The 20506-nt window shown below is 37.8% G+C and overlaps 1 protein-coding gene across 2 annotated transcripts in view; it reads left to right on the forward strand.

Annotated features, from left to right (window-relative positions):
• Window positions 1-1095: 1095 nt before the first annotated feature.
• The window catches only part of SPoCk (secretory pathway calcium atpase), a 49177-nt gene continuing 29766 nt past the window's right edge, over window positions 1096-20506 (forward strand). The window contains exons 1-10 of one of the 2 annotated variants that reach the window (XM_071594825.1): window positions 1096-1202; window positions 2088-2294; window positions 8598-8687; window positions 9358-9455; window positions 9684-9792; window positions 9943-10092; window positions 11319-11387; window positions 13218-13360; window positions 16741-16865; window positions 19037-19134. In XM_071594825.1, coding sequence (XP_071450926.1) covers window positions 2115-2294; window positions 8598-8687; window positions 9358-9455; window positions 9684-9792; window positions 9943-10092; window positions 11319-11387; window positions 13218-13360; window positions 16741-16865; window positions 19037-19134 — 1062 coding nt within the window. In that variant the 5' untranslated portion in view covers window positions 1096-1202; window positions 2088-2114. Of the gene's footprint in view, window positions 1203-1494; window positions 1722-2087; window positions 2295-8597; window positions 8688-9357; window positions 9456-9683; window positions 9793-9942; window positions 10093-11318; window positions 11388-13217; window positions 13361-16740; window positions 16866-19036; window positions 19135-20506 lie in introns of those variants that run through there. The other variant, XM_071594824.1, reaches the window with a different exon arrangement.

The raw sequence follows: 20506 nt of genomic DNA on the forward strand, positions 1-20506 counted from the left end.
GATTAGATAAACAAGACGTTTAAAAAAATTCAGCTCGAAATATTTGCCTTACTTAACTTATTTGAAATAGTATTTACTTGATGTCGATGTTTATTTGATCATCAAGGACAGCGGACTTGATTTACATTGCCATTCACTTTTCTTATTTTAATTGATTAGATTTTTGCACAGTTGCGGAATAATATCCGTACACCTCTAGTCATTAAATATTCTCTGGTTATTACAAATATGTTTATGCCAAGAGGTTCGCGTTTGATGCAGAAACCATGGTGAAACTTATTCCGGTCATTTTACATAAACGCTTGATTCAGGTTAGATTTGCAATTGAAAGAGAAAGTGCAGTCAGATTTCATTTTCCTTATACAACCTACGGTAGCAGAACACAGCTTGGTAGGGCATTAAGTGAACAACCTTAGTAGTTTCTCTGCGTGCCGGAGCGCTTATTCATTTACGCGCATTCAATATTCAAGATGGAAAAATATTGATTTTCAAGAACCATTGACTTGACAAAAAGCAAAATGAGGCCATCCAACGCCATCTCCAGCTAATATACTTTTATGTAGACATGGTTGAAATCGCATATAATTGAAAATTTCCCCGGCGTTTTGCCAGGAATGACACCATTGACGAAGCTCAATCCTCAGATGCACAGGTGGCAAGGTTGTTTTAACAATGTAAATACCTCCCTTACACTTGACAGACGTCAGCTGACGTCTTCTACGAGAATACATTATTGACGCACGATAGAAGTTTACGTGGGGCCGAATCGCAAAAACTCTGGAATTCTTGACATCATTCAATACTGTGCCGGAAAAAGTAACTGTTTCATATGAAACAAAAACCTGTTGTATCCATTTAAATGTGTTCTTCAAAATAGCATGTCCAATAGACCGCGGCAATATCTCTTAAATTCTTCTTAATTAATCCAGGTTAAGAAAACTTGAGTGCGGGAAGGATATACTGTTTAAAAATACTTGAATTGAAAAATGACGGTCAGTCTGATTTAAAAATTCCTAAAATTCTAATCAACAATTGTAGCCATCGGAAACTCAAAACTACGGCCATCACTGCTTATTGTAAGCACTTAGCAGCCGTTAGGCCGTCATCGATAATTTAATCCCGTTCGCCCAATTGGCATGCTCTTTCCAACGACAGGTCCACAATATATGATAAAATAATGACGACGAGTGACTCTGTTTCAGGTAAGTATTGACACAGACTAAAGATAGCAGTTCACTAAACACGATTGACTCCCAATAATTTGGAGGCCTAGTGGACGAGCAACGAAAGCATAATACATATTTTTACGGCCAGACAATGGATTTCATTTCATAGCTGTGGGTGATTACCTTACGTTTACATTGAACTTGGAGAAGTGCTATTGAAATTACTAGGCAAGATAAGTATTTTCCACACTGAAACAGGTAACGAAGGTCAAAGAGCGAACGGGTAGCGCGATTTTCGTTTATTTTATCCATGTTTTCTAGTGCGCATGTTCAGAATCCACGAATGGTTCAGTCGATGGGGAACACAGAGAACGTTCTAGTCGAAGTTGCTTCTGTCGTGATGGAGTAATGTAATTAGGCTTAGCTCGTAATTGGGTATACTTAAGTTGAATTACCATGAAACATCCCAACAATGCAAAATATGCTAAAATACCACCTATACACCAAGGGAAGGAGTATGTTGGGGATAACTTCTTGAGCCCGGAAAAAAAAGAGGTGAGCCGACCCTACTTATTGATTTGCCGCTTTTAGTCGGACTCAAAGATCAAAAACCTTAGCCATTAGTTAATTATCAATGCACTTCATCGTGAAAGTTTTAGTTGTGTGTAATTTCGCGTAGTACCTCTCCTTGTTCTCATTCCAACCGATCAATACCTTGTGCCACATAATTTTGACTGAAATGGCTGTAAATAGTAGTGCAAGAATTTTAAACTATATCCGACTTGGCATTTCTGTTATGGAGATGGTTGAGTACATCGTGATAGTGTTCAATACATTTAAAAGTATCACAATATGTTCACTACTGACCTACCTGTCAACCCAATCTTTAAAGTTTTGCGCTAATGAATTGACTTTTTCTAGGAATCAGCTAATATAAATGTTGAAGAAATGTGGTTAAAAACCGGCGATGCCAGCACACTAGGTGTGGAGGAAGTTAGTGCTCGCCTTCGGGCTGATTTAAGGAATGGTTTAAGGTGGAGAGAGGCCGAACTTCGTCGACAATTAGCTGGATACAATGAACTTACCGTCAAAGAAGAAGATCCCACTTGGAAGAAGTATATAGAACAGGTATAGTTGGTGTAGTTAGATTAGAATTACTCACTTGAATTAAAAAAATAATGAATGGGTAACCAATATGTCGTCTTGTTTTCCCATTACTGTGTGGGAATGCAGGGGTACCTGTGGCGTCTGCATAGTTATTTCATAAGTATCGCCACTGGTTTACAAAATGTATGGGCTGGAACTCATCTGCGGAGTTCATGGTATTCATCACAAAGCATGAGCCTTTTCATTCTGTGCTACTTGCTGTCTTCATTTTGTAAATTTTTGATATATTGTATATATCAGGAGAAAGCTCTAAGGTGCTTTGGTTTCATGTAAAATTGCAGATTTGTAAGTGAAGAAATTGGCATTTAAATGTATTTTCATCGGTTGGGTGAAATTTCAACTTGATTAAACTTTTCTTGAGTTATTTTCCATGGTAAAATTATTTCAAAGACATGGATTTTAGTAAATTTGTGCAAAACACTGGTTAATGTGTTTACACTTAGCAAAAATTTTTAATTTCCGTGTAACTTACTTTTAATTTCTTCGAGGAAGAATTTAATTGCATTTATAAATTTTAGGAACTGGAAAATCATATATGATTAGTACATTGCCTCTGTTTGATTTTGTAGCAGGAGTAGAGCTTGTATCATTTATGATACTATATATTTTAAGTATCCCACATTATTATAGTAAATAAAAATCATGACAGCTTTATTATACTTAACTTGAATTCAATGGCTATGAACTGTGATGCCCTTGCTGACATGATCCATGCTCCCAACATATGTGTGTATTTTGAAAATACTTGGTAACTTTGAATGGCACAAGTTGATTGAAAAGAAATCTTAGAGAATTTTTGGTTATACATTTTTGTACTTTTAAATAAATAGTAAATGAAAAGTGATCTTATGATGACAGAAAAGTTTTGCCCCAGAGCCAGTGGGTAAAGGGTTTGTCTGATCAATCATTCACTTAATACACTGTATGTCGGAGCATTAATTAGGTTGCTTGTTTATGAATTGATACTTCCTTCTCTACATTACTTATATAGAATTCCAAGAAGCTCAAACTTATCAAAAAAAGTTCAGGGTCATGTACTAGGTAGAGGAATAATTGTTTTAAATATGCTAATAATGGCAAAGGCTTCCGATGAAGTGTTTTCTGAATTTTGTTGGAGACTTTATAAAATTAGCTTTTGCCGCTTTAGTCAAGGTTTGTTATCCAAGTTTAGCATGAGGTATAATTTAAATATCAATTAATAAATTATCTTGGGATTATCAATGGACACAGGAATGCCATGCATAAATAATAGATTCAACAATAATAAGTTTTTGAAGCTATTATTTATGTATCACCTTAAAGGTTATTTCAACATTATTTATAAAACACAGGTCTTATCAAGATTATTTTAGACTATTAAATGGTGCAAATATGGGTCTGGGTTTGCTACACCCTATACCCAAGTTGTACAATCACAAATTGATCTTAGTTTCTTATTTCCTAATTATTAGGAAAAGAATGCATGACAAATTGTGATGGAAATAGTTATAATTGGAGCCAAATGTCATCTTGGTTCACCCTATTTTATTTTATATGTAATTCCATTCTCCAAGTACAGGGGATTTACTTCTCCAGTGTGAGTATGCAATCCTGTTGTCTTCAGATTATAATTTCATTTAGTGGCTTTGTGATGAACATTATGTTGATGTAGCAGTTATATTTGCAGTAAAATCTCTGTCGAATTTAGGTGATCTTTCCAAAGAAACTGCGGGAGATGCCGCAACAGTAACTTTTAACGGAGTCATCCGCTAATGTGCATTTCAATGCAACAATTTCAGAGTGTAAAAATCATTCGCCTTGAATCCTTTAATTCATGGGTTCATGTTTGATCAATTTTTAAATTGAAATCGGTAGTGTTTCCGATTTTCTGTTTTTTATTGGGAACCCTTAGATAACTTGATAAAGTTACTAGTTAAATCAATTATTTATGTATGGCATTCACAAATAATGAATGTAATTCATGCCAATGTAAGTTCATATTTCTTGCATGGTGTATTATCTTGTTTGTTTCTTGATGTTTTCGGTGGGAAATCAGAATAACACTTAACATTTGAGCTCTTTTGAGTTTTAATGTTTAAATTGCAGTTTTTGACTGAAAGTGTGTAATTTAGGGGAACTAAGTTGGTGAATTGCTTGATGTATGTCGTTGTAGCGTTTTACATCTCAACAATTTTATTTCCTCTCTCTTTCATGAGTCTAGGTGCCTTGGTAGTTTTCATAAAATCAGTTTTAAACAGTAGTCAATGTCATATACTTCACTTATTATCACCATTTAAAATACTGAGAGGAAGAAGGTGATTTATTCTGAAAATCGTTGTTTCCCATTTGTGGATGCAACTTCATTATTTCCCATTATAAAGAATTGGAAGATTTGAAAGATTTTGAGAGTCGCTTACCTGATTTCCAGAGCAAGTGTCTTTGCAGATTCTTTAAATGTGTAATGAACCAACTTTTGAGTATGGTGCAAATGGTTTCAGCACTGGGAAATGTATCAGCAGTATCCTCTTGGCAGATGATGTCATAACATTTGCAGACTCTGCAAAAGACATGAATAAGATGCTCAAAATGCAATCCAAAACATTTCGAAGGTCTTATATTGGAAGTCGGCGAGAAGACTGAAACGATGGGTTCAAGAAAGGGAAAATAAAATACCAAAATGAAAACTGACGTAAAAATAGGCAACGCAATCTTGGAGCAGGCCGAAAGCATTTGCTCCTTTACAGCTGGTATTATTAGTAACAAAAACGAATGCGAGGCATTTTAAAAGAAGAATAACTTGAGCAAAATAAGCTTTTCAATAAATAAAGAATTTTGTATTTAGTAATCATGTAAGAAAGAAGGCTAGGAAAAAGTTCACCGAAATGTTCATAAGGAGTGCATTATTATGTGGATGTGAGACATGGGTGAATGGAGAAGTGGGGAGAATCGAGCTTGAGGCGATGGCTATGTTACACCGGAGGAGGCTGGTGAAAATGAAATGTTAGATAAAGAGGAAAAGTAATGAGATAGTTTTGGAATAATTGAGAAAAATGGATTGCTTTTAAATGGAAAAGGGCAAAGAAGTGCACGGTTGATTGGACGTGTATAAAGGCATAACCAGTTCGTAAGAAACACATTCACGGGTTAAGTTGTAGAAAAGAAACAAAGAGGATGACCAAGAGATTCATTCTTCAGAAAGCAGGAGCTAGAGATGGACCATTGGACATTGTGCACCAACTTAAAGGAAGCAGCGATGGAGGGGAGAGAGAGAGATATGGTGGCTGTTAATGGCAAAGCATTGCCTTTAGAAGTTGCCGATGATGAAGGCCATTTGATTGACTGACTTAGTAAGCTGACGTACGGTACACCTTTGCATGTATCAACTGTAAAATATGGAGCTGGGGTCAATTGTGTTTAATGTGATGAAGTCATTCTCTTTGAGGAAAAAAATTAGTAGCATTTGGATAGTTACCGAGGGTCTTACAACTGGAAACTTGTCCTTATCCAAGATTGCTGGAGTCACTAATTATACATTTATATTTTTTGATGATGCTATGGTGTAGGGAAATAAGTCAACAATAACAAATGCTTACCTGTGGAAACACAAAGTCATCGATTCTTTCTTCGTGCTTTATACAGTTATATACTAAATACAAAAAATTACAATATCCTAAAAATGGTGAGTTTTCAATTCCTTTGCAAAACATACTTATACATAGTATTTTCAGGGGAATTTCCTTTTGTGGCCTTGCATGAGAAGGGGCAACGACTGTAATCTATTTTCAAACGTCTCGAATAGTGGTGGATGTGGGGAGATACATGCATTTAATCCCTGGGATGTGAACCACGTTGAATAATGTGAGGAGTGGCCGTAAACCAGTCTTTAATGTGAAACATTTATTTTGGATGTAAGTAATTTGGATGGTTGTATGTAAGAAACGAGGAATTCAGAGGGCAAAAGACCTTAAACCTGGCATGGTGCAATGTTTTGTTATACTGGATTACCATTTGGGGTTGTTTCCAAGGTAATTCTGAAAAGAACTCTGCCAGGGTGGGAATTGTTAGTTTTTATGCTTAGGGGCAGAAGGAGAAGTACACAGAGGTCAACATGAGATGGGGCACCCACGGTGCTTCTGTTGATTTCAGAGAATCTTTTACCTTAGGGTTTTATGTTTATTGAAGTACACCATATTCAGGAGTTGGCAAGTCCATTTTCTCATCCTTTCGCATGGTAATTAGATAAGGTTATACTATGGCTTGTTTTACTCCATAACTTTTTAGGGAATTGTAATCTGGGGATATAATCCTCAGTAAATAGTTTATTTAGGTTCAGGAAAAAATCGGAAGACTCGTGTGTAATCAACCTTATCTTGCACATTGCCGACCTCCCTTTAAACATTTGGCTGTACTGATTGTGCCTTGTGTATACATCTATTGTGCAGTGACTTATGCTAAGAAAAACAAGGATGACTTCATGATGTGTATTAGTTATCACCGTCACAATACCAGGCAATGTACAGATATGCATGTGAAAACATCAGACCTGTCCATGATAGCTAAAGGACCAGCATCTATGGACATAACATCGTTAAACAATCTGTTTAACCGTTTTAAAAATGAGACAAGAATTGCACTGCTCAAGGAAATTCTATTTGCACATCTGGTTGATGACTGTTAATTTAGTGTAAATGAATATCTATGGAAAACTTTAGTGTATATCAGTTTCCAGACATAACGGTATTTGTATTTCCACTTGGGAATAATGTTATCCATATTCCATTGACGTCTCATTCACCTGTCAAGTACTCTTAATGCTGTACACTGTGTCTGGTACACAAATAAATACGTTATTATTATTTAATGTGCTTCCCTGTGAAGCCAGGACTGTGTCTATTGATAAATTTAAAGTGTGTTCCACTCATTATTATGTGCTTTGTCTCTCTTTTCTGACTTGCTTTATATTTTGAATATTTTTTATGCACAGTGATCAATTGGGCAAGTGAAAATATTATTATCATTATTAACAAATACACATTCATACTCCGTTGAAGAATATAGGACTGATGGTGTTTGCTGCATGAAATATGTCTGTTTTTCTGTTTTATGCCTTAAAATTTGTTGCTTGTATTACAATTTTGATGAACTATTTTAATCTATAACCTTAACCTTTTTATTTTGGTGATATCTGTAATGTTTCAACAATCCTTGATAAATAAATAAGAGGTGTATCGAATAAATACGCAAACTGGTGTAATATGGCAGGCGTGACATGGGCTTCTAGCCCTGCCCCGCCCACTAGTGGCACCAGTTGCCCGACACCCAATCAGGAGCCATTCATGCCTGTGCTTGGCGGATGGTCAAGCCGTGCGTATGGTGCCAGTTATGTTAGTTTCTGTTTCTCTTGTTTTTACTTTCAGTCAAAAATGGAAATTGATGAAATCATGGAGCAACGAATCAACATCAAGTTTTTTGGTAAAGTGAGGTAAAATTTATCCAGAAATTACCGAAATGTTGACAATGCTCTGTTAAGAAAACGTCCATTTTCAAGTGGATTAAATCAAACCAAAAAAATCAAGAAAAAGCCGATCGAAAATCATAGTCATACGCCTGGTGTTCTTTGATGTCAAAGTTGTTGTTCATCATGAATTTCTTCCTGAAGGACAAACAGTAAATGCTGAGTTCTATCATACCTTACAGTTGTCTAGCGTTTGAGAGATCGCGTGCTTCGTGTGCGACCAAATTTGACTCAAGGCGATGGTTGAATCCTTTATCATGGCAATGCACCTGCACATTCATTTAGCATTGATTGTTGTTTGCCAGTTTCTGGCCAAAAATTCGATCACCTTGATCCTTGATCATCATCCTCCTCATTCGCCAGATCTCACTGGGAAGATGTGGACCCAACAACGCAAGAAACGACGAGGAAACCAAAATGCCTAACTGTCTGGGACTTACCTGGGTGCTTTAAATAGTAAAAAAAGAAGGTGGAATAAGTGCATAGTAATGAATGGAGAGTATTTTGAAGAAGGGGGCAAAATCGATGTAGACTGAATTTTGCAAAATAAATTTTTTATGGCATCAGCTCGCGTTTTTATTGAATAGACCTTGTCCCTTGTCATTATTGTATGTTAATTCAAAATTCCTCAAAGGTGGGCAGCTATGCTATCAATTTGGATGGAATTATCAATAATCTTTGTTTATGCAAAAATGATTTTATTCTAGCGTTAATTGTTTCCACAGTTTTCATTTGGAGAAAATATTTCAAAATTTCCTTTCTTCCAACAGTTCCGAAATCCTCTAATAATGCTCCTGTTGGCATCGGCATTTGTCAGTGTCTGCATGAAGCAATTTGATGATGCAGTCAGTATAACTGTGGTATGTATTATTTGCATTATATTATTGATAAATTAAGAATACTATTTCCGATTGTTAGATTTTGAAATAATTTTGCTGTCTATGATTGATTAGCATTTTATTTTACTGAAATGAATGTAGTTGTAGAAATATTTCCGTAGATACGGGGGTTTTGAAAGGCTTAATGACAATAGTAGTTTCGGAAAATTATTCCCTTTAAACGAAACATTTAATATGTATTCTTGCATTCTAATGCCAATCAAAAGTTTGATTTCTCTGGAAATAGTGTCCCAGGCCTTGTGCTTTAATAAGTTATTGTTTTCTATTTCCCTTCTAGAAATTATTAATAGATACATATTAAGAGCTAAACTGATCATTTTTCATGTTTATTTTTTAAATAACATTAAAATATTTCTGTTTTACATGTTACTGAATTAGACATGTTATTTAACCATTTAACTTTCTTCAAAGATGTTTTTACTGAAGCTGTCAATCAATTCAGGTTTCTTCCATCTGAGAGGAGATTTACTTGCTATTCCTTAAGGCATAGCATGTAAAACTTTGCCAAAAAAATGTCAACTGTTAACACCATTGTTTGGCAGCATTGGCATAGGTCAATCATTTTTGTGGGATATAATTTGATTTTCAACAGTTAATTTGGGTATTGTCCTAATTGCTCTTTTCATTTCAGGCAATAATTATAGTTGTCACAGTTGCATTTGTACAAGAATATCGCTCTGAGAAATCCTTGGAAGAGTTAACAAAGCTTGTGCCACCAACTTGCCATTGGTAAGTGTTCATTAGTTTATTTAAGATTGGTTGATATTGGAATAATACTTACTACGTGTGCATGGTGTATCTGTGCATCACATTTGGAAAAGAAATTTGTTTAGGTTTACAATTTTCAGAGATTACATGTTTGTGATTTAAGGATAGTTTTTAAACGATCCCAAAAATGTGGTGTGGATTTCGCTCATGAAAATATAGTGACATTTTCCATTTTTTTTAATTCTTCAGTCTTCGAGATGGAAATTTAGAAACCTTCTTGGCTCGAAATTTGGTCCCGGGTGACATTGTTCATCTTAATGTTGGCGACAGAGTTCCGGCAGACCTTAGGTTGTTTGAGGTAAAAACATTTATGCTCTCCTGCTCATTTACTTCTTTGAAAATAATTTCATTCCATTTTGAATTAGATGTTGATATAAGATTTCAATGCAATTCTCCCCAGCCTAATTCACATCACTGTTTTTAAAATCAGAACTTTTTTTTGTTCTAGGCGATTGACCTTGCTATTGACGAGAGTAGTTTTACTGGAGAAACAGAACCAGCTTCTAAAGTCACATCACCAGTGATGAAGAGCAATGGCCACACATCTAAGGATAACATAGCATTCATGGGTACTCTGGTTCGGTGTGGAAATGGAAAAGTAAGCCTGTGTTGGATATACACTTGGATTTATCTCCTGACGGCCCAATGTTATTGATAATATCTTAATTAAGCCTTTTGGTGTCATATCATAATGACTATAATGACTGGACGCTTTCATTCTACAATCATTGTAATAACTTCAAAGAACTGCAGGAGATGCTGAGACCGTCACTTGAATAGAGTTATCCTCTGATGGGCATCGAAATGCAGGAATTTCACTGATTGTAGAAATAATTCACCTTGGCTTGAACCCACATCTCCTCTATTTTCGGTCGGGTACTTTAAACAATGAAGCGACTGAGGCATCCACTGAACATTGTATTTCTAGAGGCATTTAATAGACCGTCTTCAGTACCTTAAATTAATCAAAGCATCCTGCTAGAAATCTAGAGGATCTCAGTTCAAGCCCTGGTCAAGGTAATTGATTTTTGCTGTGTGAAATTTTCTGAATTTTGACCTTAAAACTTTCAAGAGTGGGGCATATTAGGGTATCGTGTGAGTTTGATAACTTGCGAGAAATGCAGTTGGGAGGGTTTTGTTCAACGTTTAATGTTATTGTTATTGCACATAAGAGGCATTGCAATTAAATAATGGACTGGTGCTACAAAACATTTTACTGATAACCAATTAATTTAGAATGTTTATCGCATTGAATGCACTCGCCTGGCCAATCCCTGCTACGCTCCACATGAATTTTCCCTTTTTCAAAGCATTGCTGGAAGTCGGCTTCTGTCAGCTGGTTGAGAACCTTCATCGCTTCTACACTGTCATATCTTGTCCCCTAAGCTCCGATCTGATCTTGGGAAATAAAAGAATTCATGGGGCCAGGTCAAGAAAAAGGTTCAGCACGCCTTCACAGACAGGGTGGAATGGGCTGGCATGGCATTGTCTTGGTGAAGCATCTAGAAATCGCTCATCTGCAAATTGGGTGTTTGTCTCCTCGCTTGTTCATGCGGGGCAGTCAGAACTTTGATGTGATAATTTGATTGATTTTCTGACCTTTGGGGACCAATGAATGCGGACAATTTTAAGTATGTCCATTAAACAAACATAGTTACATTGAATTTTGATTTGATTTGAACTATTATCTGACCTTCGATATGATTTTCTTATGCCGAAGAATGGTAAATTTTATAAACTAAGTTTAATCCCTTCTACATGTGTTTGCAAGTTTGAAAAATAGTCTGGGATATGACTAACCAAGGTTTATATGTAATTTTTCAGGGTATAGTTGTCAACACTGGTGAGAAGTCTGAGTTTGGAGAAGTTTTCAAAATGATGCAGGCTGAAGAGGTGAGTACAGTTTGATTGATGGCAATATTGGTGATTGGGGGCCACAGAACATTTTGAAATGTTTCGCATTACTCCAAATGATCTTTATCATAGTCTCCATTGTGTAATTTTTGCCTGTAAACTTATTTTGGAATTCATTTGTGTTGCTGTATCTTTCGATGCCAAAGTAATACATAAATTACATTTCTCCAATGGACACCATAGAACTTAGCCTATAAGCCATTTAATTAAAGTGAAAGTCTTCCAGTAGTAATTCTTATTGAAAATTGTTGAAAAATCCTTGCCGGAAGAGTAGTAGTTTTATCCAGTGTTTCTTATCATCTTATTTGCTTGTCTTCTGGTATTTGTGTTCACGTTGATTTTGTCAGCATATTTTATATATTTTGGGCTAAGCACACTGGGTGATGGTGGGGAGTGCATGGATGTTTTTCCAAATGTTTTGCTGGTATATTCCTTATTTATTGCTTAATAGAATTCAATTGTGTCACCTTCAAGTATGAGATAAAGTTATCAATAAATTGCAAAAATTGAAGCCTGTTTGTCTTAGCCCGCCTCTGTTGGTACTTCTCACCTTGCCGTGTAATGAGGTGCTATCAAAACGTTCCTGGCCTGTACCGATTGTTTTAAAACTGAGGAGCCTAGGAGGGTGCGCTGCTGGAAGTAAATGACTCTCTAGTGGGTCAGCATGACCTTAGTAGCACACTGCTGCCTTAATCTACTCCAGTTATCACCCCATTTTAGGTATGTCCTTGGTTGACGTTGAGAAGTGCTCAGGGCCGCCACACGTTAGCACATTAGCCCCTGAAAGTGAAGCAGAAACTTAATCGGTTGTCCTTGAGCAACTTCCCTTAACCATCCATGGATTCTGTAGATTGTTGGGATCAGTTATGAACCTTGTGGGGCAGTGGGAAGATCTGAGCGTTCGTGTAATCGCTGCATTGTTCCGTCTCGGGCGTTGAACATGTGACTGGAAGCAGCAGTCAGTGCTCAGAGTGTGTGCCGAAATGGTGGGGAAACCAGGAATGCTACCCAACTGTCGTCCACGGGGTCATAACAGGTGCCAAAGATCACTTATGACTTTCCTTTGCTCCCGAAAATAAAGTTGGAAATGAAAGGGTGACATTATGATGCCGTGGAAGAGTGGTAGAATGAATTGCAGCCAGCTCTTGATGGCCTTCAACGAGACTTCTGGGGAAGTTCCACTCATGGCTGGAGTGTTGAGATCACTGCATAATGTCACAAGGGAATCACTTTGAAGGGGGTGGAGGCCAAATGTCAATAATTCAACCCTAAGACTTTTTTTTGGTGCAGTCTGAGAACTTTTTGATGGTACTTGAACACTATCAGTGATGAGGAAGAATCAATTTCTGAATTGGCTTCAGGTGCAATGCAAGTTAGTAATTCAAGTCCATTTTTATTCTGTTGTAATTATTGAATATCAAATGAAGCAACTGCCTTTTTCCTTTATTTCCATTAATTAAAAATGAATACTTTTCAACCTTAAATGGTTATTTTGGGTAATCATTTGTGATGTCATGTTATTCAAGTTCATGTTAAATAAACTGTATGGAAACGTGAGTGGTACTGAGTAAAAAAATAGGCATGATTCTGTGCTTCAAGTCAGGGAGTATGCATTTTCAGCTAATTACTATTGCCTCATATATTACTTTTCAAAACGACTTTGAGTAGCCTCGCATTTGTAACCACTTTGCATTTAGGATTTCCATATAGTGTAGCCAATGTGTATTTAGCTTTTCCCCAGAGAAGCAGTAACAAGGAAATCATTTGTATGTAGACCACTACATGATTAACTTACTTGTGAATTTTCAGTCTCCTAAAACTCCCCTGCAAAAGAGCATGGATATCCTTGGCAAGCAGCTCTCCTTCTATTCTTTCTGTATTATTGGTCTAATTATGGTGCTGGGGTGGTTTCAAGGTCGGCCAATATTGGACATGATGACAATCGGCGTAAGGTAAGTTGTCTCTCTAGTTAAACTGGTTTCAATTTTGGAGGCCACTCACGGGCATGGAGTGTTTCACAAATTTTATTATTAGTGGATCCTCTAGGGTTCGCTTTCAGAAGTCTTTTCCGTGTCCATTTAAATATTAATGATAATATGATTGTAGTTTTTTCACTAGTTAACGAATATTATTTCTTATGAGGTTTTTATGTGCTGGTCATATTCAGATGCAGGATGAATACGAGTGCCCTAGGGAGCCTGTATTCATACTCTGTACCTGAGATACAGTGCCTTGGGGCATCATTTGTACTCATTCTGCACGTGAAGATGATGCGGTAGAATGGGGCTGGAAATAAACTCGTTAACTGGTGAAAAGTTGCAATTATATGGTCATTAATGTGTTCCACGAAGTCATATCTGAAACTTTGCAATTTGGTCAATTTAGAGTGTATTGGTATCAAGAATGTTTGAATTCTGCCTGTTGTTCTGCTAATCAAATAGGCTAAAGGGTAAGAAATAATGAGCTCTACGGCCTCTCAATTAAATAAGAAAGGGGAAGAAAACTCCAATGGCCGTAAAAATTAGTTGCCAATCTCTCGTCAGACCAATTGTTGTGTTGGTTTGACGGGAACCACGTCAGGGACCAACCACAACCTCTCGACCAGAATACCCTCTGTGGTGGTTGACGGGAAATTAATCCGCGTCAGGGACCAACACACAGCCACACGCACACTATCCTGACTGAAATCCTTCACGAGGCTGTGAGACCCTGAGTTAAAGAATTTCAGATGGAGATTGAATCCTTCAAGAGGCTGTAGAGTAGACCCCGTAAAAGATTCCAGGATATTCTCAAGCACACGCTTTGTGAGTGGTACAGACCAATCACACACACAGCCTCGTACGCACAGCCTAGTATGTCAAGAATTTAGGTATTTAAAACTACAGTTGAACCTTGCTAAATGAGCACCAGACGTAGCATGTAAATTTGTATGACAAGGAGCAATAATTGTAAACAAGATTTGTTTAACGAGAGACTTTTCACAAATCGAGTGATGAGAAGAAGGGAATTCTTGGAATGATTCCACCACGCCTGCTCCTTCAGTTTGTGTTAAGCACTCTTTCCGCTGGCATTTTAGTTATGAGGTTAAAAAAGAAACTTCACACTTCCACAATAAAGATTTTAATATTTCACGATCATGGCTTCGATGCTGCACATCATCATCAGGTGACATACATCGACATTTTCCCAACTTAATATAGTCTGGCTCCAAGAGGGGAGTAAGGGAGAGGAGGGGGTAAGTTGGGTCCAGGTGCAGGAACTTATTAGTGGTCTAGGGGAGGGGGAGGGTATGTATTGGAAGGTTACTGGCTCAGATTTGTGAAAGTTTATATTAAGTTTATTCAAGCAAGTTTATGCTGCACCTGAACTCAACCAACCCCCTCTCCCTCACTCCCCCTACCTTACCCCCTCTCCTCTCCCTTGCTCCCCTCTTCGAGCCAGACTAGATAAGTTGAAAAAATGGTGATGTATGCTATCTGATGATGATTTGAGGATCGAAACCATGGGGGATGGAGATGGTGCGGGGGCTAACGTACTGGCTTCCCACCCAGAGGACCTGGGTTCAAATCCCGGTGGTGTTGAATATTTTTCAGAGGTATCCCGATCCCTACTTGAGGTGCTTCGTGGAGGGCACTTTGAGTGAGTACGCCGTCCGCCGGATGGGACGTTAAACTGCAGACCCCTTGGCGCCTTTCGTAAAGGGCGGGCTAATGCTGATGCCGGGTTTCCCTCCATCCTTCATCCTTTCCTGTCCATCCCCTATGGTGCAGATGACCTCGGCTGTCAGTCACCTCCCCTCAAAACTACTACTACTCATCGAAACCATGGTCGTGAAATATTAAAATCTTTATTGTGGAAGTGTTAAGTTTCTTTTTTACGCTCATAATGAAGGAATTCCACAATGTTAAACTTGAAACTGTTATGTTTATCAAGTGCACGAGTATCTTAGTGTTGCTAGTGCTGACACATTTTTCCAAACCTGTGTTCAGATATATTAGTTGTGATTTTTTTTGTGGAAAGTTTAGTACTATTTTGAGAGGACAGACGTAAGAGAATATAAATAACATTAGAAATGAAAAGTGAAATCATCGAAAAGTGAGAGGAAAGTGTGAGGGTGCATGTGCATAAAATCGGTTGTCATACAAATTTGGACTCTTGTTAAGGAGCGACAAATTGAAGGAGAAAAATGCTTCAAAAGGAGTGAAAAAATTATCTACCAAACCATTGCATATTCTCAATGATGTCATAAGGTAGCTTCTCTTATGGATAAGCGGAAATCAATTACAAGTTGATGATATTAACGAGGGCATCATTAGTGAGAAGGTGAAAGTGATATTTGCTGACCTCTTTAAGGAGACGCCTGGCTCATCGGTGGTCAAAAAGGAAATATTTAAGGGAGGCCATGAGTGATTCATGAATTTTAAGAGAAGAACTGCTACCCACAGCATTGTGAGGCATGGTGTGAAGTAGGGAGTTCCGACTCAAAGGCAGCAGATAAGTTCATCGGTGACTTCAAGAAGCTCATTGATTTTGAGTGTTACCTGCTGACATGGTTTGTAATTGTAACAAGATGTCTCTGCAAGGAGTGAAAGAACCCATGCCCTGCACAGAATTAAATGACAACGACACTTACTGCATTTAAGGATGCAGGAAATGGCCAACCATGTGAAATAACCTCATGGTCTCATCCTTTCTCTTCATTTTAAGAGAATTTAAGGTGAACTAGGACTTAACTTGCCAGCAGGGCATATTGTTTAAGGGTCTATGCACGCTTTCAGGGCATTGGGACTGAGGTCCCAAAGAAACTTGGGTGCCAACATGGGAATGTTTGGGACTTCTGAAATACTGTGTTCAGGATGTGAAGGAACACATTTGTGCCCTAATTAAAATTTACCATATTTAGAACAAAACCCCCTCTCCCTTATTCCCTTTACCTTACCCCCTCCCCTTTCCCTAATCTAGTGCTTAGCAGTGCGATGCATTTCAAGTTACGTCAAAATCCTGAGTTTCAATGATAACTTGGTCAATAAGACCTAATGAGGGTGACTTGTACACTATCTTCTTTTCAGCATCCTCTTCTCACTTTGGTTTCCATTCCTGTTGTCCTCATGGACTGCTAACCTCTTGTTTTTGAAGAGAAACGATAGACTTGTCTATCATTTACTGAGCGTTGTTTATGCACCTAGAAATAATGGGTGATAGAGAGATTAATATCTTACTGAAGTTTTGATTAATTGGTGATATTCTTGAATAATTATAATTGGTGATATTCTTGAATAATTATGTCTGAAATCAATTGAAAGTAAGTTAATTGACATGATTTAACCTATAGTCTTGCAGTGGCAGCAATTCCAGAAGGGCTCCCAATTGTGGTGACGGTGACATTAGCTTTGGGAGTAATGCGGATGGCTAAGAGGAAGGCAATTGTGAAGAAACTACCCACTGTGGAAACATTGGGTAAGTCTAAAGCATACAAGTTCGTGGTTGTCTTTTCATGTCAAGGACGAAATACAGAAACGGTTAACTTGCCCAGTCGCTGATGTTTTTTACAAGTGTTGCATGTTTTGTACGTTTATAATGCCCTAATGGTGTGAATCGAATCCTTAATGGTTCTATGGATACTGAATTTCGACAAGGTGCACTAAAATATTTTCCATCCCCTTGCATCTACTTTGGACCAACAGAATTTCCAGACTCCAGGTGTTTTTCTGGACGTACACTCTGTGAAATTGTTAGCTCTCATGGCAGATTTGTAGAACCTATATTTAAGTTAAGGTTTTGTTGCGTCGCAGATAAACTCTCAGACCTCATCAGTTGTAGAGTTATGTGCCATTGTGCCCGTAAAATCTTCATCCATTGGATTCAACGTAACGGCTTTTATGTGGCATTCATTCACATGGTAAGAGACCACTCATGACATTAGCTGGAGCAGTGTTATTATTCATTTTATTTTTGCATATTTAATACGATATGAACTCCCATAAGTTGTAAATAGTTATGAAAATATTCTTGGTGACGTTGTGGCTCGCAAGTGCGAGGGCCATTCATATAGTCTTTTTTAAAAAAATAATATTGGATGGGTAATTTGTATTTTTCAACTAAATCTCCTTTCTGCTCCATGCACTTTTCCCAAAATTTCTGCAACTCTGTAAGCCATCCAGAAAGGAGGGTTGTGGAAGGTCCTCAAACTATGCGTTAGTGCTGGTGTTGGCATCCTCGTTCGATGTGAATATTTTCAATCAAGTCATCATTTCCAAGTTTGGAAATAGAAAAAAAGTCAGTGGGGGCCAAGCCTGGCGGTTACGATGGATGTTGTAATAGTAGTTCAAACTTCAATTCCAGTATTTTTGCCCATGTATTTTGAGCCCTTGCAATGTCTAGATGGAAAAGAAATTTTTTCTTTGCCAAATGAGGATTTATTGATATTTTTGCTCCATGGGTGGAATAAAGATGCTTCATTCTCCAACATGCTGTGCTTTGTCCTTATTGCAAGCGATCGAGGCAGATGATTCTGTGTTGTATCCCCAGAAACCATTGCCATAACCTTGTCAACCAATTCCTGTCTTCACCTCCTTTGGAGCCAGAGTGCCTTCAGAAACCCACGGTTTTGGCTCTTTGGATGTGTGGCCACGTTTAAACTCATTCACCCAATGGTAAACACTCTCAAACACAGGAGCAGATGTGCCACGAACTTCATCCAACTCTGCTTTGATCTCTTTTGGCATTAAGCCTTTTAAGTAGAAGTGTTTAATCACCGCATGACATTTTTTTTCATTTTTCCAAATAAATAAAAGTTTGTTGCTTCAGTTGACTTACTATGAAACCATGTGATGGACATAGATGAAACTTAAACAGCAGTTGTGAGAGAAGAGGCTTACTAAAAGGATACCTTTTCTGATACTATAGTTCCGTCTCTTGGATATCTGAAGAGTTCCTGAATGACCCACGTATTTCTTCATGAGACAAAACCTCTTGAGGAACTGAGTATTTGTCTGTTCACAAGTGTGCTCCATGGGGGAGCCTTGGTGGGGTTTACTTGTCATTGACTTGAAAAGTCAATATAAATTGTGTGAGCATAGGCTGATGCTGGTATTCTACCATTATCAATTTAGAATATTTCTCCATCCTTTGCCCCAGAGATAAATCTGGACTGAGAAGTCCTTAGGACTTGGAAGTCCTCAGGAAGTGACTTAGAAGATGCCATTCTTCAGTGGTGATTTCCCTCTGTTTTTTTGGAAAAAGGCTTTGGGAAAGGGAAATTTTCCATCTTACATACATAAATAACTAGAGAATCAACATGAAGTGGTGTGTGTGCCTAAATTTGCCATTTGGCTGACCAGGTCCGCTTTTTCAGTGGAATACATGCTCCCATATGCTTCAAAAAGATTCTGCCTGTTCTTATTTTGGTCTATGCTGGAGAAATTTTACAGATGCAAAAAGTTCCCAGAATTGTCAACATCTCCATCTGTAAGAGTAAATGGTGGTGCCTGAATTTTGTCGCTAAACTTAGTTGAGAATTGATTCTAATTTTGTTACTTGTAATGTTCTTGCAGTTGACTGCAGCAATAAAATCTCATGGAAGCATTCATGTGTAGAGTTGAATGGTAATTGTTATACTTTTTTTTCAGGTTGTGTAAATGTTATCTGCTCTGACAAGACGGGGACCATCACGAAGAATGAAATGACAGTCACTGTGATCATAACTTCAGATTCGTACAAGGCTGAGGTAATGTGTTATTTCTTTGGTTTTATTCTTGCCTTATGAGAAAGGAAAGTATCCTTTCTTTTGCTCCAACTCTGCTTGCCATTCAATTCTAAGTTTTTCAGTTCTTTGAGAGACATTTGGAAGAATTGTTGGTATTTTCTCGTTACTTTCTCCCCAAGGCTCTTATGTGCCCGATCTTAACTTTGTGGCGCTGCTAAAGTGCAGTAAACTCAGAGTTATCCTTGTGCTGATTATGCGTTTTGTGGATTATGCGCTATGCTGTTCTCACCTCTCAGCACCTTGAAAGTAAATTTAAATCAAAACCATTAAGATAATTAAATGCTCTTTGAAACTTTGATGTACTTTGGTTTCACATGTTTGGTTGAGGTTTTTAGTATCCGTTTATTAAACCAGGAAATACTACCTTGATCAAAAATTTCCCGGAATTTATTCAGAAAATTAAAAATACAAGTTTATTCATCTAAATCTATATTGTCCCCTTCAAAGTAATCCCCATCGACTGCAACACACTTATGCCAGCGCTTGATCCAATCCTCGAAACATTTTTTATATTCGGTTTTCGGTATGTCCATCAGTGCTTCCTGCGATTTTTCCATTACTTCCTCTCGGCTGCTAAAACGCGTTCCCCGTAATGGTTTTTTAACTCGATTGAACAGAAAGAAGTCACAGGGAGCCAAATCAGGTGAATTCGGTGGCTGTTGGATGGTATTTGTTGCATTTTTCGTCAAAAAATTACGAATAATGATAGCACTGTGCGACGGTGCGTTATCATGGTGCAAAATCCACGAGTTTTCTGCCCACATTTCTGGTCTCTTTCGGCGAATTGCTTCACGCAAACGTCTCATAACGCCCAAATAATACTCTTTGTTTACTGTCTGGCCTTCTGGCAAAAATTCATGATGCACTACACCGTTGTAATCCATGAAAACCGTCAGCATTGCCTTCTTTTTTGACTGAAAACGACGTGGTTTTTTTGGTCTCGGCTCATTTGGTGAACGCCATTCACTTGCCTGATGTCTGGATTGCGTGTCGTACTCATAAACCCACGTCTCGTCTCCAGTAATGATCCTTTTGATGAATGTGGGATCGGATTCAGCCTCGCAAATCATGTCTTTTGCGACGTCAACACGGTCTCTTTTTTGCATGAAATTGAGGTCTTTTGGCATGCTACACGACGGAAACCCAAATCATTAACCACAATGTCTTGGGCGGATCCATAGGCAATGTTCAAGTCCTCCGCTATTTCTCTGATGGTTAATTTGCGGTTATTGACCAACATTTCTTTTACTTTATCAATTTTTTCACCGACTTTCGATGTCGATGGTCTGCCACTGCGTTCATCATCTTCGATTGACTCACGACCACTTCTGAA

The sequence above is a fragment of the Hetaerina americana genome, unplaced genomic scaffold, assembly GCF_022747635.1.
Source record: "Hetaerina americana unplaced genomic scaffold, ioHetAmer1.1.p SCAF_7, whole genome shotgun sequence".
Taxonomy (NCBI): Eukaryota; Metazoa; Arthropoda; class Insecta; order Odonata; family Calopterygidae; genus Hetaerina; species Hetaerina americana.